Source organism: Trichomonas vaginalis, chromosome III (assembly GCF_026262505.1).
Source record: "Trichomonas vaginalis G3 chromosome III, whole genome shotgun sequence".
Classification (NCBI taxonomy): domain Eukaryota; phylum Parabasalia; order Trichomonadida; family Trichomonadidae; genus Trichomonas; species Trichomonas vaginalis.
The window spans coordinates 24257049-24274435 of NC_067205.1; the positions used below are offsets into that span (position 1 = coordinate 24257049).

General features: G+C 31.3%; 3 protein-coding genes across 3 annotated transcripts; 1 reads left to right on the top strand and 2 right to left on the bottom strand.

Moving 5' to 3' along the window:
* Positions 1–515: 515 nt before the first annotated feature.
* On the bottom strand, positions 516–3552 carry TVAGG3_0755530 (nuclear export signal receptor protein; the record flags this gene model as incomplete). The annotated part of the gene is made up of 1 exon (XM_001318223.1): positions 547–3552. The coding sequence occupies one exon, from the start codon at positions 3550–3552 to the stop codon at positions 547–549; it is 3006 nt and encodes a 1001-aa protein (XP_001318258.1).
* An 831-nt stretch (positions 3553–4383) lies between these two features.
* On the top strand, positions 4384–5613 carry TVAGG3_0755540 (uncharacterized protein; the record flags this gene model as incomplete). The annotated part of the gene is made up of 1 exon (XM_001318224.1): positions 4405–5613. The coding sequence occupies one exon, from the start codon at positions 4405–4407 to the stop codon at positions 5611–5613; it is 1209 nt and encodes a 402-aa protein (XP_001318259.1).
* A 5135-nt stretch (positions 5614–10748) lies between these two features.
* On the bottom strand, positions 10749–14895 carry TVAGG3_0755550 (uncharacterized protein; the record flags this gene model as incomplete). Its single annotated transcript, XM_001318225.1, has 1 exon — positions 10793–14890. One exon carries the CDS (start codon positions 14888–14890, stop codon positions 10793–10795), a length of 4098 nt encoding a protein of 1365 aa, XP_001318260.1.
* Positions 14896–17387: the final 2492 nt, after the last annotated feature.

Consider the following 17387-nt stretch of genomic DNA (forward strand, 5'->3'; position numbering starts at 1 on the left):
TTTTGATGAAGTTTTACTTTCACATGAACAAAATTTATCAATAATAATGACATTTTCATAATAACTTTTGATATATACTGTTTTTGGACCTTTGTGAAAGACATTTTCGCAAAGTAAAATTGAATAATTTTTTGCATCTTCAAAAAATACTGCTCTGTTTTGAATTTCAATGAATCTGCATATGTATATGAAGCATTTATTCTCTGTTGCTGTGACATTTTGATTATAACCTTGAATAATTTTTGAAGGAGGCTAAATATCTGCATAATAAAACTTCCAAATACTATTTGCATTATCTTCTTCATTATGAAAACGTATTTTGAATAATAAATTTTGTATTCCGGCAATGAATATCTATATTCATTACCGAATAAAAATATAACCTTGGCGGTTTTGACTTCAAATTCATTTCTACTAATCTGAAGCTTAACAAATAACTAGACTCATAAATTTTGAAAATTTAGTTAATTTTAAATGATCAAAGATAAGAGATGAGAGTTATATCAAATAAAATGGTTTATTACAAACAAAAAAGAAAAATAAATTTTATTGATTAAGTGACATGAATTCAAGTTTCTGTGATAAATCTTTGATATCGGATGAAATATCATGAAGATGTGTGTCACGAAAAACATTTTCGTTGTTTAAGTTTTCTGGATGTTGTGGATTATCTTGAACAATATCGTTAGATGATGTGTTAAAAACAAGAGGACTGAAGTGTTTCAGTGAGATGATGAAGTCACGAATGTTTGATCGGAAATCGCGTTGGTTCATGCAGTCACGAAGTGAGAAAAGGAATCGTTCAATGCAATCAACGTTTTGGCCATCGAATCGTTCACAAATAATGGTTGAAAATTGTGAAATGTTCTCTGAAATGAATCGGTTTCGAATCAATCGACGGAAAATAGATGACAAATGACCGATGATGTCAGACATAGATTCAAGAACCATGTAATGAACAATGTCAACTAAGTATTTGACACCATATTCACTCATGAATCGACGTGATGCGTTCTCTTGCATCTTGTCAACTGTGGTGAAAATGTCTTCAAGAACTGAGAAACAAAGATCACGAATGTCACGTGATGTAACATACAAAATCAGATTGTCGAATGTATCAAAGAAAAATCGGATTTGTTCGGATTCCATGCATAATAAACTTGATAATGATGTTCGAACAAAACACTTGATCAAAAAGATAAATGATGTGCACAATAAACTGTTGTTTTGGATGTAATTGATGTCTTCACGAAATAAATTAGAAACTGGAACAAACAAGTTATTGTAAAAAATAAGAAACTTTGATGGCATTTTGTTTTGAAGTTTCAGTGAGAGATTCCCAAATATCTGTAAAACATGATGATCAAAAAATGAAAATTTTTCTGTGAAATAAAGACTTAAAAATGTAGAACAACAGATTTCGAAGAATGATTCAAGATTTTCATGATGTGATGAAATCTGGGATGAAATAACACAATATAAATCTAAGATTTCAAAACAAATATTTTGACTTTCTTCATTTGTTTCGTAGTTATCAAAGTTTTTGTTGAAAAGATCAATCAAATGTGGTGAGAAATCAATGAATAATCGAACAAAATAGTCTGTGTTGTTGAATGATATGATTTTAAGACATCTCAAAAAGAAAATAAATGTTTCTGTGTTTAAGACACTAAAAATAGATTCGAATATTTGGAATGAAAGACCTTCAACAATAGATCGCATAATATCAGATTCGCAGCGCTTACAACAATAACAAAGACCATCAACTAACAACAAAAATGATTGTGATGAAACTTGACCAAAAATAGAAAATAATTCGTCACAACATGATTCAACAATACTATTGTTGCATCCACTTGGTGTACTGACTAATAACTGTGAACAAACATGGAGAACCTTGTTAAAGTTTGATGAAAGAATGATTTCCGTTGTTGATTCAACAGATGGAAGAATTTCGATGATGTTGTGACAAATGAAACTCAAAATAGAAATATTATCTTCAATTGAAAAGAAATTACTTAGTCCTGATGCTGAAAATGAGATGCCACTGATGATAGATATCTTAATATCATTTTCTTCTGTAGATTCGAGTAAATTAATGATGGAATTGATCATATTTGATAAAAATGAAAAATCTTCGTTGTCTGTTTGTTCAAATCCATTACCAATGCAGCCAATACACCAACAAAGAACATTGATGTCATCAACGGTGATGTTTTCCTTATGAATAAATTCATTGATGATTTCACATGTTTCTTGTGGGTAAAGCTGTGTTGCATGTAGAAGGTAGTCATGCATGGAGTCATATATAATGTTCTGTTCTATGGAATATCGGTTCAATTGTGAAGGATCGTCATCTAACTCAAAAACATCGAAAGGATTCACGATTTTCGGAACAATTGTCTTGGTTACATCATTTATATACGGTAGGAAAATTTCCGTAGTGTTCTCAAGTTGGCACCTTTTTTCACGATAGGCCGTGGTCGCAATGAAAGCCCAGAAATCAATGCAGATTTGGAGAGGCTCGTCATTGAAATTGCTTAGCATGGACACAAGGAGTGTTGACGCATAGGAAATATAACCTTCTTTGTCAAGAGGTAAAATTAATTTATAATATTTCTGGATAAGACCAGTAACTGTATGGCAGAATGTAATCTTATCTGTTTCTGAGGATAGAAGATCAAGGATATCAGTGGATTGAGTGTATTTTTGTACTGTTTCCATAATTTTTGAGAAAATTTCTGGAACTTGCTGGCCAAATTCCGGTGGGAAGTTATTACTTTGGCATATCTCCCAGAAAATCGATGAAACTTCCACAAAAATATGGAAATTTAGATCATATAAAATATGAAGGTTTCCAAAGATGCCAATTTGAAAAATATTGTCCATATCTATTAGCTGTACAAATGTTTTGATAGCTCTGACTGCTTTTATGATGATTTCTTCCGATGGATTGTTTAAAAAGATATTTTGAATGAATTTTGTAATAATTGGAAATTCTTTTGAGAATTTCTCCTTCAATTGTGATGCTCTAATGATTGTTAATGATTCTTCTGCTCCAATCGAAATTTCACGAGCGAGAATAGATATGATTTCGATGCAATTCATCTGTAATATCTCGTTCTGAGATGACTCGTTGATTCTATCTGAAATAAAGTTTGGAAAATTTTGAGGATATTCATATTTAAGAATTGAAACGAGAATTTGATCTGCTAATGTGATGAATGCATTGTTTTGCAAGTAATTCTCATCATGAATGAACTTTAAGACGAATTCGTGAATTTGTGATTTCTCATTATCTTCAATCAAGTTCCAATGGGATTCTACATAGTTTCTAAGGATTTTTAATACTAAATATCTTGTTTGTATACCATATTCTTTGCTAAAAACTGGTATACAACATTTATATGCGTCTGGACGTTTCTGGAATTGAGTTAATACTTTAAAATATTGTTTATTTGATGGATCTCTCTCTACTTCTCGAACTAATAAATCTAAAAGATCTGTATCTATTTCAGAATCTGGAATAGAGAGAGATGAAATATCATTCATTAAGGGTTAATCGTCCGACCAGACAAAATCTATCGTCGTCCTAAAATCTCTACATAATTGATGTATTCTATTATATTGCGATAGGCTAAGAGTTAATATTCAATCTGCATTTTGATTTTAATGTAATTTAATTTCACCTTACATCTCAATGATATGTGTAACATTTTATCAGAATTTTAAACCTTACGGTATAATACAACTGCAATTACTTTTCTGTTCAACTGTTTTAAGTTCTCTAAGCCATAGAAAGAATGTCTAAGCTCACGAAAGCCTTTGATTACATAAAATTAATAATTTTGATTTTCATCTATTGAACAGCTGTCAGTCAGATAGCATTTGAGACCAATTAATTAAAACACAGAATATTGTTGATATCTACTTAAAACTTTGAATCCAAATTGCGTTACAGATCGTAGAAATGAATAATTTTATGAGTTCATTATAAGTATGCATATGTGAGAATTGTTTATCGATGATTACACAAAATTATTCAAAATTGAATTTCACGTTTGGTCATTCTCAATTATATTGCAATTTTTATTGAGAATATTGATAATAGCCAAATATAGAATTGAACTCTAATTGAAAATCGAACCAATCTGGAATTGAATGAAGGAGGTTTACTTGTAAAATGGAAATGCTATATTGCATTGTCTTCAATACAATTTCTTAAATTTTCTTTATTTGAATGTTTGTAAATAATTCTCTCAAATTATAATATCAGTAAAAATAATTAGTTACGAAATATTTAATAAATGGGGACTTATGAATTTTGCTCAATTCAAAAGAATCTTTTATTTCAATAAACTCATATAAAATTTTGTTAGATAGAAATAATCCTCTTACTTGCAAATGTTTACACTCTTTTTCCATTTTGTTGCAAGTAATTGGACCGAATACTTTCAAGGCAATCCAGACACAATCCTTACAAGTTATATATTGCCTGATTTTACGTTTGAAGGCAACGTATATTTTTCAAAAGCATTAGTTTTAAACTTCGATGCACAAGTAATGGCAGCAACTGCATCAGATAAATACAACCTGCTTATTGAAAGCTCATATTTCCTTAATATCAATGCTGATAGCGCTGGAGCTACAATTTATTGGGAAACAGCTGGTAACGTACAAATAGACCAGACATGCGTATCTAAAACATTTGCTACTATCCAATATCCTGGTACATTCCTTTTTTACACTGGAGAAGGAACTGTCAACATTTCATTTGTTACATCTATTGAATCTGGAAAACTTGATGACTACGCTTATAATACGATATATTTTAATGCAACAAAAGGTAATGTTGAATATTTTAACCATACAAATTCTTTTTCATCTTCACTTCAAATTACTTCAGCACAGAAATCAAATATAACATATTCAATAGTAGCTCATATGAACTTAACGAACGATGAAGTACATTTTCAATTAGTTTCATGTGATCAAGTCGATGTTGATTATTGTAATTTTATTAATAATTCTTTCGAGTTAAGCCCAAGCACTATCCTTATTTTCCAGAATCCTGCAAATTCTAGGCTATATAACTGTTGTTTCGTCCAAAATAAAGTGTATTACATCGAAAAGAGAAGTTTGAGTGACAGTCCACTGCCAATTTCGGGTATTTATGTTGATAATGGACTATTTGATGAGACAGTATCTGGAATTGTCACAACATCTTCAACACATGTTTTGATTTTGTTGAATACTTATGATTGTAGAGCGAATTTCACTCCCACAGCAGTCAAAACTAAGAATATTGCAGTCATTGCATCAGTCAGTACCGCAGCAGCTGTTGCAGGTGGTATTGGAATTGGTACTCTCGTTTTTTGGATTGTCAAGAAAGTAGGAACACATTCTGTAGGATACGCGGTCAAGAAAGCCATGGAAGACGATGATTATGATGACTATACATACGAATATTCACAGGAAGAATCTGATAACAATAAAGAAGACGAGAAAGAAGAACAAGAGAAAGAGAAAGAGCAAGATAAGAAAGATGAAGAAAAAGCAGATAATTCTGATGGTTTGGGTAAAGAATTATCAGTTTCAGATGATGAAAAATAGAATTATTTTTTAATTTGTTAGAATTGTTAGTAAATATAGATTTATTTGTTTTATTTAAGTGATTTGCTAAACGTACGTTTGTATAAGATATTGATAAAATCGCAAATAAAAAAAATATCATTGATTGAATTAATAATTTATGTACAATTTAACAAAAATATTTTCTAATTAATTATGTTACTAAACTTTATCCATACTTTATTAAAATATCTATCACAAAAACTATTTCTGATAAAAGAAAACTTCATATTTCTCACTTTTATATCCATTGCGTATTGGATACGATGTGCCTTTGAATAAAAATTCTAATTTGAAATTTGAACATGAATAAAAATCATCAAAATATAGTACATGAAATAATATGTCAAGAAAATAGTATCTTTACTTAAATTTAATATCTAAAAAATCTCTTTTTTACGATTGGCAAATTTATTTCTTTATCAGAATTCGATTATACTAGATATTCTTCTGTTCCATCAAGTGAAAAAACTTATTAAACATATGAAATCTCTTAACCACCAAATCATAATGAACGGCTTTCAATTTTTAAACTATTTGATCATTTATTGTGCATATGCTTTATTTACGTATTTTAATTGAATTTGATCAGATTTTTTTTGTCAAAAAATGAGAGCGATTTTCACCATAACATTTTGTCCATTTCATAATTTACTATTGATTGTAAGAATTTTTGAGTTAAAAAAATTGAATAGTCTAACAAAAGTTTAAATTAAGATAGTTATGTCTTATGAAACAAAAATAGCCTCGAAAATCATGCTCTGATGTTCATTTACTTGTTTCCCGGAATGTAATAGTTCCGTTGTTGTTGTTGTTCTAATATTCGTAAATGGGATTTTAATGATATTTCCATACGCATTTTATGGAGTTAAAATTCTAATACGCAATAAATTATCGAATTTTATGGCAATAGGTAACAGTGTTACATTTTGTTTTATTACAATTTATACTGTTTTTGTAATTTTAATTTTACATTTATCAAACATAAATATGTTTAACAAAGGAAATGATTTGTTGCTATATCATTCGGCTCGATTCTTTCAAGTCTTCGCATCTACACTTGTATTTATAGATGTTACAAAAGTTTTAAAAGCATTGAATGTTAGAGGATCGAATGCACTTCTAATATTAGGGAGATTCGATGAAATTATAGTTAGAATTTTATTATCTCTACATTATATTGCATTTTATTTACCAAATGTCGAAACAAAAGAAAAAATTGTTCGCAAAATTCATGACTTACAACTCTTAACACTCTTGACAATTTATATTATTTCTCTTTTTTTGGCAGTATTTTGTATATGTTTTATCTTCACTAGGGTTCAAGATTTAATAGAACCAAAAAGACTTCGAATGATTAAGGTTGGAATTTTCTTCGTTCCATTAATAGCATGTGCTCATTGCAATACGTTTTACTGGATACACTCTATGGCTTTTAAAAGCCATTTGCTAAACAATTTAGATAAAGTCAAATTCTTTGATGAAAAAACAAAAGTCTTCAAAAAATATGAATTATTGAACCTTGCTTATATGAGTTTATGGAACCCATTCTGTTGCTATGTTTTCTTCTTGATTTTATATTATCTAAATCCAGAAGAGTATGAAGAAAACACGCATGATCCAAATAATGAGTTAATAACTTTTCAAACTCTGGAAATTTGACTGAAATAACATGGAGTTAATCTATTCATCTCTTGTAACAAATCTAAATTTATCGTGTACTATCAACACTTCATGTGCAAAAGAATCTAATACGCATATAAATTCTCGTCATCTTAAGCAAATGTTTAGTTTATTCTATTTAATAAAAAATCAAATATGCATAACATTGTCATTGCTTAGGAGAATCTATTTTAGTGAGAAGTATTGATAGTGATTCTATGGTAGATCATTCCTATCAATAATGTTTGTTAATCATTGTCACCTGCTTGAAAATAAGAGTGTATGAATTAACTCTAATCTCCATGTTCCAATATCTTTCTTATTTTATTACTATTAAGTGTATGTTCTCCCAGATCTTTGATACTTATGTTTTCTTTCATTGCATTTATTGTTTTATTATAATATTTTTAATTTCAATGATTGGTAAATATTTTGTGATCTCCGAAGCACGTGTTTTCTAATTCAGCGTTTCCTATGTTTAACTTCTGGCACCATTTTCTTTATGAAAGTACACTTTATAAGTTATTTAGCTCCCGTTTGCAGAAAGATTTTTTTTGGTAAAAAGTTTTACGATTATTTTCAATTCAAATGGAGTAAAATTTAAATTCTTTTACATCAATAACTATCGTGCACCACTCATATTTCGCCGTATGCGATCTATTAATGGCGATGGTTTAGTATCCAAAGGACTTGTTTCTATCACTCAGTCACAATGGGAAGGTAATGATTATGGCATTGAAGGTCTATTGAAACTTTGCGAAAAGAATGATAGTAATAAATGGGCTTTACTAACAAATCCTGGTGGATATTTGCTAATTGATTTGAAAAAGCAATATTCAATCGCCGGGATTTTCTTCATGGGCTCATCGTCTAACGGATATCCATGGTCAGAACATCCACCATCATATTCATTACAGTTTTCAAACGATAAAAGTAACTTTCAAACTCTTTTTGAAGAAAGAACATCTACGAGGATAAATTACCAAAATTTATCTACCGAAATTTTATTTGATACAACATATATGTATCGGTATTTCAGAATTTTGATGCTTGATTATGCAGAAGGTTCTAATCATCACGGAATGTACATATCTTGGCTTGATTTCTATTCGAATCTTGGGCAAAGGATATCATGTCATTGTTTTGGATTTCAAAATAACTATCTTGCATATATTTTTATTATGGTATTTGATAATTCTTAAATAACTTTTTTTATCAATAAAAGCATACATTTTAAATCTCACCGAACTATTTAACTACCAGTCCTATTCATTAATGCATCAGGAATACTCAGTTTGAGTGAAATTAATCAAATAATTGAATCGAAATGGACATTTAAATACCACTATCAGGTGTTGATGTTAATTGACTACCGTATGATGTGATATCCTCATGAATTGCTCTAACATCTTCAACATATGTTTTGATTTTATTGAATAAATACGACTGTAAAACGAAATTCACTCACAGAGCAGAAATAACTAAGAATATTTATAGTCATTGCATCATTAAGTTCTACTACAGTCGTTGTATGTTGCTTTGGAATTAGTTCTCATATCTTTTGGTTTATTAATAAGCACTAAACATGTATTTTTCGCTCGATGGATAATAGAAATGACGATTATTTTTCATTTAAATTCTTTACATCCACAACTCTCGAGAGTCACTTATATTTTGCAATATGCGATATATTTATGGCGATAGTTTAATATCCAACTTGTAATATTGTTATCAGAAGTGTCAAATAGGGAATTACTCATAATAAAAAGTCTCTACGCGAATTATTGAATATTAAACATATAAACCAAATAATTTTAAATATGAATTGATCCTTGTGGAGACTTGAAAAATGAGACAACATCAAAGGGGAAAATATAATGTTTTAAGCTTAGTCAAAGAAAAGGAAACCAAAATTGAATTTTTTTTTCACAATTTTAAACTATATCTAATAAATTTCATAGATGCACTAAATGAACACTATGTGAGCGCATTTTACACACTTTTAACTCAAGAAAATATTCTGATCAGAAATTTTGTCATTTAAAATCGGATAAAATAATTAACCCAAATTTTATATTTCGGAATGGATATACCAAATGAAACACTAATTGCTTCAAAAATCAAGTCTCGTTGTTCATTTGCGGTCTTTCCTGACGGCGATAATCCGTATGTAATACTACTTTTCATAGTTGGCATTTTAATCATATTTCCATATGCATTTTTCGGCATTAAAATCCTGATGCGAGACAAATTAGCAAATTTGGTAGTAATTGATCACAGCGTGGCCTTTTGTTTCATTACAATTTACACTGTTTTCCTAATTCTACTTTTATATTTATCGAATCTTAATTGGTTTAGCAACGGAAACAACTACTATATGTATCTTTCAGCGCGATATCTTCAAGTCTTTGCATTTACATTTGTATTTATTGATGTTACGAAAGTCCTATTTGCATTAAATGTTCGGGGATCAAAAATACTTCTATATTTGGGAAGAATAACAGAAGTTATAGTTGGTATTTTAGTAATCATCCATTACATTGCATTTTATATTCCAAATTCAAAATTTGATAAGATAATTGTTAAAAAAATACATGATTTGAACATAATGACATTATTAACATTATACATAATTTCTCTCTTTTTAGCAGTATTATCTGTATGCTTTATTTTTACAAATGTCCAAAATTTCATTGATTCAAAAAAGCTGCGAATGATAAAGATTGGAATATTCATATTTTCTTTATTTGTGATTGCTCATTGTAATACGTATTATTGGACAGAATCGAAAAATTTCCAATACCATTTGATGAAAGATCTAAACAATGTAAAATACTTCGATGAAAATACAAAATTTAACAAAAAGTATGAAATATTGAACCTTGCATACATGAGTTTGTGGAACCCACTCTGTTGCTATGTATTCTTTTTCATGCTATACTATCTACGTTCAGATATGAAAGTAGAGAATGCCACTGATGCAAGTATTGAATCAATTGCATTTGTATCATTTTCAATTTAATGCTAATCTTTGTATGTATATGTATCTTGTCGAGATGTATTATTTTTATTATAGTTAGAAATATCTACTTATTTATTTTCCTATCAATAAACTCATTTTTTCATGGAAAGCCTATTAATCATACTAATCCCCTCAAAATTAAGTAAAATCCTTCCAAAAATCTGAAAAAGAGGATTTACGAAGGAAAAATGGTTAAATATGCTAGGGCCGTCAATAATAATGTCATTTTTATCATAGCATTTGATATATGCTGTTCCTAGACCTTTTTTATATGTGTTTTCGTATTTGCTGTAAACTAAAGTGAAGATATGGGCAATTATTAAATTTATTGCTCCAAAAAATTATGAAGTCGTACTGACAATTATCGCAAAATCCTATTGACACAGTCCATTTATTTTCTAAATAGCCTAACATGACATTAGATTAATAATGATTAAAGAAAAACAATAATATTTTAGGAATTTATTCAACAAAAGATTAAGATTCAAACTTTGATTTAAACAAGTTAACTAAGTAAACAGTGAAATCACGTCGCATTTCTGGTGTAACAGCTGCTTGAGCACGACTGTCTAATGATGGTTCTGGACGAAGGATGAACTTTGTGCTTTGATCAACCCAAAGTTCCATCTCATCAACTGTCTGGAAAACACAATTAACTTGAAGTGTCTTCCACTTAGCCATCTTCTTAACACCATTCTTAGATACCATCGAAAGACCTGATTGACCAATTGTGCAAGTCCAGAATGAGTTACCAACAGAAGATGTAGCTGTGAACTTGAATGAATTTGTGCGCGAGATACTGTTGACAAATGATGTAAGTTTCTTAGAGATGCTGATTTCGTCTGTCATTTGAGTCATCAAACCATTTGTCGAGCGTGCACGAATCTTTGCTCCTGCATAGTTAGCTGTGATCAAAAGTTGTGAATCTTGAACTTCATCAATAAGTTTGTTTCCGCGATATATCTCGAATGTGATTGTTTTTTCTGCTTCTTCTGGTGAAAGATTAGTATGGAGTAATGTGCCGATTGTTGAAATATCGGATCCATTATTTCCTAATAATAAAAGACCTGAGCCATCACCAACAGTTCGTTGTGTTTCAACAATGTATGGATCTGTTGTCCATCCATCTTTATTGTATGCAATAACTTCGCATTTGACGAGACGATCAATGTCTTCTTCATTAGGTTCGTATTCGACATTTGTTGCACCTTCAACAATGTCCCAGTCGCCATAGCCTGAACGGAACCATTGATACTTGATACCTGTGTGATGTGATGCTTTCACCTTAACACGGAATACTGATCCGCTGACGAGTTTTCCTTTCTTGACGAGAAGTGTTGCAGATTCGATGACTGGAAGAGGTTTGACATTGACTGGTTTTTCAGCCAAAACTGGATTTCCTTTTGTTCCATCACTGCGAATTGGAGTAACAACTGCTGATATATTCTTCTCGAACATGTTTTCAAGAGGCTTGATAGTCTTCTGCTTTGTTTTTCCAATGCTTCGAAGTGATCTATCAGTGACAACAACCCATTCAATCTCTGTCTTTCCTTCATCACCACCATAATAATCATATGAAACAAACAAATTGCCATTGTCGCCTTGAATGATCTTAACTTTCTCTGCAACTGGAGTATGTGCAGAAACTGGGCCAACATCAATTGTTGTGTATGGTCCTGGTGTTCTTTTGTCTGATCCAATTACAGCAACTGAGAACATCAAGTAACAACCGATATCTTCTTTTGTTGGAATATAATCAAGTGAATCAGAAATAGATGTTAATGTTCCTCTTTCTGATTTCCTGAACCATTCATACTGGAACTGGTTGTATTTGTCTGGTTCTCCACTTATTACTGTTGGAACAATTCGTTCACCTTCGAAAATCTCTTGTGGTGCAGAAACTTTAACAGATGGGAAATACAAACGAACGTATTCATCAGCTGTTGTCATGACTGTGAATTTTTCTGGTTTTCCATTTGCACCTTTGTTCTTTTGTATCAAAGTAACTTGAGCTTTGATCAATGAGCCAACATCTGCTGATGTTAATGTATATTCTTTTTCAGTGGAAATTGCTTCCAATGATGTTAAAGCGTTTGATCTGTACCATGTAACTTTATCCCATGCAATGTCGCATTCAATGCTGACATTTGTACCTTCAATCATTGTTCCAACAATACTAGGAAGAAGTAGATGACTTCTAAGAACTTTCGGTGAATTCTCGGTCTTATATTTCTTAATTATGTTGTGATTTTCATCAAAAAGAACGACAACTGCAAAAATAACACCATCAATGTCATCAGGTGTCAAAACATAGTCTGGAGTATCAATTGCAACGGCTTTTGTGATATCGTTCTTCAATCTGAACCATGCAACTTCAATTCTTTCCCAATTGATGCCTTTTGCTTTAACATTAAGTCTAGCAATGCCACCATCAAATGGATCAAGTGTCATTTCGCTGATTTCTGGTAATGGCTGAACAATTTCACCGACAATTGTATCTGTTGTTTGATTTCCAATTCTAAGCATTCTTCCAAGGTATTCTTCTTTAGGACTGAACTTTTGACCTTGTTTGACTAATGCAAATCCATCTTCTTGAGATGAATCTGAAATATAAAAATCATATTCTTCTTCAAAAACAAATTTGTTGTTTAAGAAGACTTTTCCTGTGTGTTCAATTGTTTGTGGCTGCTTTTCCATCTGAATGTTCTTTGTTGTTGATGCAAAAACGGAATCACCAACGCATTCATCAAATCGAACTGGAGTCATCTCAACAGCAACATACATATCGATGTGCTCGTCATTAGGAGTGAATATTTGTTCTTCACATGCAATTGGAAGTCCTCTAACTCCCTTCCTTGAAGGAGTAATTGGTACATCTGAAACATACCACTTGTAAATGCATTTTCCGCGAAGACCACCGATATATGTAGCGCATGCTGCAAGAGAATAGTGTGTTTTAAGTGCTCCTGCAATGAATGGATCAACGAATTGTGGAACAGAAGGTAATACTTTGGTTGCTGAATAGAAATACTTTGTTTCTCCTTTTGTTCCTGAAATTGTGACAGGAGTATATGAAATTCTTAAATAATAACCAACTAAATGAGATTCTGGAACAATTTCGAAATTATCTTTCGTAATTTCGCATTCTTTGACGAATTCTTCGTGCTGGGATTTTGCCTTCTCAAGGTAAATCTCTGACTCTCCTTCTTCTCCTGGATAAAAAACAGGAGAAATAGTAAATGGTTCGAATTCAATAATTGATTCTGGGAATTCGATTCCGCTTACTGTCGGTTGAACGGATTGTATCGTATTGGAAAGTGCGAAATAGGAACATAGCTGTAATTTTGAATTCGAAATTGTTGGATTAATTTGGCAAGTAATTTGTTTTCCAACAAGTGACGAAGATAATGTAATACTAGATGTATTTTCAGCTATTATATCATCACCGTCAATCCATAAATACTTGGCTGGAATTCCGATATCTTTGATTGACAAAATGAAACCATCACGAGATATTCCTGTCATTGTTGGCGAAATTGGGAACGGGATGCATAATTCCTTAAGGTCACGACCAACTGGCTGTGGTGTATATAAATAAAATTTTCTTTCTTCAAAAACAATTTTGCAGCGGACAAGATGCATACGAAGGCTAAGTGTTATTGGTAATGAATCACTTGATTCGCCTTTTATTGGTGTCCATTCATTAGTTTCGTAGTCAATATCATCATGAACAAACCATTTGATTGAATCTGACTTGTATGGACAGATAATGCAGAATTCCTCACCTTTCTTCTTAATTTTGAGTTTATTTCTGCATTCAACTTGGCATTCTGTCATGAAATCAACTAAATCTTTTGTAAGATAATCAACTGCAATTTTTTCTATATCGATCTTATTTTCCTCTTCTTGTTGCTCTTCTTCTTCGTTAGAGTCTGGTATGAAATCTGTTTGAAGACCGTTTCTAAGTGCATAACCAACAATTGGAGAGTAGGAAAATGCCTTTGAGTAAATTTCATCTGTTAATAGTTCTCCATTGTATTCTCTTAATGAGATAGCGCCGAAAGCTGCAATCGAAAGATCTGCTGGGAAGTTTGTTAAATTATTATCAAGCTTAAGGCATTCCAAGTTCTTAAGAATTACAGCACCTTGTAGATTTTGCAATTTATTATTATTTAATGATAAGTATCTAAGATTCTCGAGTTTTGGAAAACCTTTCAAAGTTGTAATTTTGCAATTTTCTAGTGATAAAGAGCGTAATTCTTTGAGTAATGGAATTTGTGAAGCAAGTAAATCGATTTTATTAAGATTTAGGCATGAGCATTGTTGGTTAATAGATTTTATTGTATCGGCTTTAATTTTATTCTCTCCGAAATCAATGAACTTGAGACCTAGTTCACCTACTTTATCTTCTACCAAGCCAACATTCTTAATTGCCTTTTGGATAGAAACAACGGATTTTTCTTGTTCTTTTTTGACTGATTTTGGTGTTTGCGCTTTACCAGGACGCAATGATGGGCTAAGAGGAGAAAATGGAATCCTTGATTTAACATGCCTCTTAGTAATTGGTGTTTCCATCAAGGAAGAATTTCTATTTTTAAACGTATACTCCATCAAATTCTGTTATTATTTTTTACGAGAAATCTAAGGTTGTGCTGGCAACAGATCCGAAATATGCTAAAATTTTTTCTACATACCCTACGTTCCTAACTTCTGGAAAACGGTTTTTCACCCTTATGATCAGTTTCAGACACTTTGGGAGTCTCCCAAACTTTGATATTTTGCATTATGATAGAGAAACGTGTCTAGTTTAACGCACAGTTGTTTTAAAGGCAAATGATGATATCACATGAAATTATCAAATTATCAAATTTTGAAGTACCAGTCCAAAGGGTTAATTAGATCCTACACAGATGTGCGATAGTGAAACATATGTGTTCTTGATTTGAGAAGTCCTACTGATAGAGGTATGAATCTCACAGCTTTGTGTGAGTGTGTCTGACACTTGTATAGAGTGGAATATGCGCCGACATATATTATATAATAACATGTAGTTGATAATTATGAAAAAATAGAATTTGATGCGAATGATATTGAAAGTTGTTTTGTAATTTGATATTTTTCTTATATGTGTTAATTAGTAAATGGCTTGTTTGTTGTGATCGTACTGTGAAAAATGAAAGGTATTTTAAATTAAAAAAATGAGATTTTGAGATATCTCTAGAATTAAGAATTTATTATGTATTTGACTTTTATATAACTATGTGTAAAGGATCTCGATGTCTATATGCTTTAAATAAAATTAAATAAAATGAGATAAAAAATTAAAATGGACAAGAAGATATATGGAAATGTAATTTGTATTGTATTGGTTGTTTGCAAAATGATTTTAATACAGATTTAAGGATTTGGAATGGATTTGAAATTAAATGATTTTTATTCAAGGAATAATAAGATTTTGAACTGGTTTTTATTTTGAGAATGTAAACTCCTTCCATAGGATATGTATTAGAAAGATCAATTTTAAACTTTTTGAAAGAATTGTTTTTTTGTTGAGTGATTTTCTCTCATTTGATAATATTTTTAAGTTGGCGTATCTTACGCCCTTCCAAATATTTCTTAAAAATTTAAATTTGTCTCATCTCCTACTCTTAATTTAAAAAAATTTCAAAATCCATAATAGTAAACATTTCTTATTTTTATTTAAATCTGAAAAAAATAAATTTAAACAATTTCTCTACACACGACGGCTTCGGCGGTTTTCAGAATGGTTGACAACTGAATTCATCAGGATAATGTCGGTTGGGGTGCCCTTCTTGGCCTCCTGAGTACTCACCAAGATACCCCAGCTCCCGCAAAACACCTCCCATAGGTGAGCATTAACTGATGAAGTTATTGACAACTTTATCTGATTTTTTTCTTTGTTTTTTTGTTAAGATTTCTTAACCAAAGACTCGAAAACAAAACTTCGCTTCAAGTTGCTGTCTTCCCAGTTACTCTGTCGCAATCTTTTGTCTGATTGCGTGCAAAGTTCTGCTCCATTGAGACTTTGCCCGACAGATGCATCTGGGAGACAGCACCCAAGCAGCTTATCGCTTCAAGTTGCTGTCTTCCCAGTTACTCTGTCGCAATCTTTTGTCTGATTGCGTGCAAAGTTCTGCTCCATGAATTATCAAATATGTGCCATTTCAGGAGACATAACAAGCTCATGCCTCCTGGAATGGCGGATTGTTCAACAATCTTCTTCTGATTGCAGAACTTTCAACCGACAAGAGTGCACAATACACTCTTGTCGGTCAAAGTTCCGCATTCAAGTTATGAATGGGGAACTTGATATCATTCTGGGAGACATGCAGTGACAATGTCTCCCGGAATGAGACACCGTAACCGACAAGAGTGCACAATACACTCCTGTCGGTCAAAGTTTTGCAATCACATTCTGATTGCAGAAGATTGTCTCATTCTGGGAGACATTCAGAGGCAATGTCTCCCAGAATGAGACATTGTGACCGACAAGAGTGCACAATACACTCTTGTCGGTCAAAGTTTCGCATTCAAGTTATGAATGGGGAACTTGATATCATTCTGGGAGACATGCAGTGACAATGTCTCTCGGAATGAGACACTGTGACCGACAAGAGTGCACAATACACTTAATGTTTTCAAATTTTCAGATTTAAATTTAATCTTTATTTTCATCATCATTTATAGTCTTGTTCCTTTATACAGTTATAATAAATTATCGTCAGATTCTAATATTTAAGATTCTTACTACTCAATTCAATATAATTATGTTAGTCACTCATATTCAGGAGAATAATTTAAAAATCTATAGCTCATATTTTGATAGTTATATATTTAGATGATATATATTGCAATTCCGGTTTCAACACGATCAAATGCCAAACCAAGACAAAATATATATGAATTTTCAAAATATCGATATACATTAGAATCTATATCTAATTTTATCAGTACACAAGTAGTGAATGTTCAATACATCTTTGAGCAACGTGAATAGCACAATTTTATAGGATTATTAGTTGATTATATAAAATATAAGCCAAATCGAATC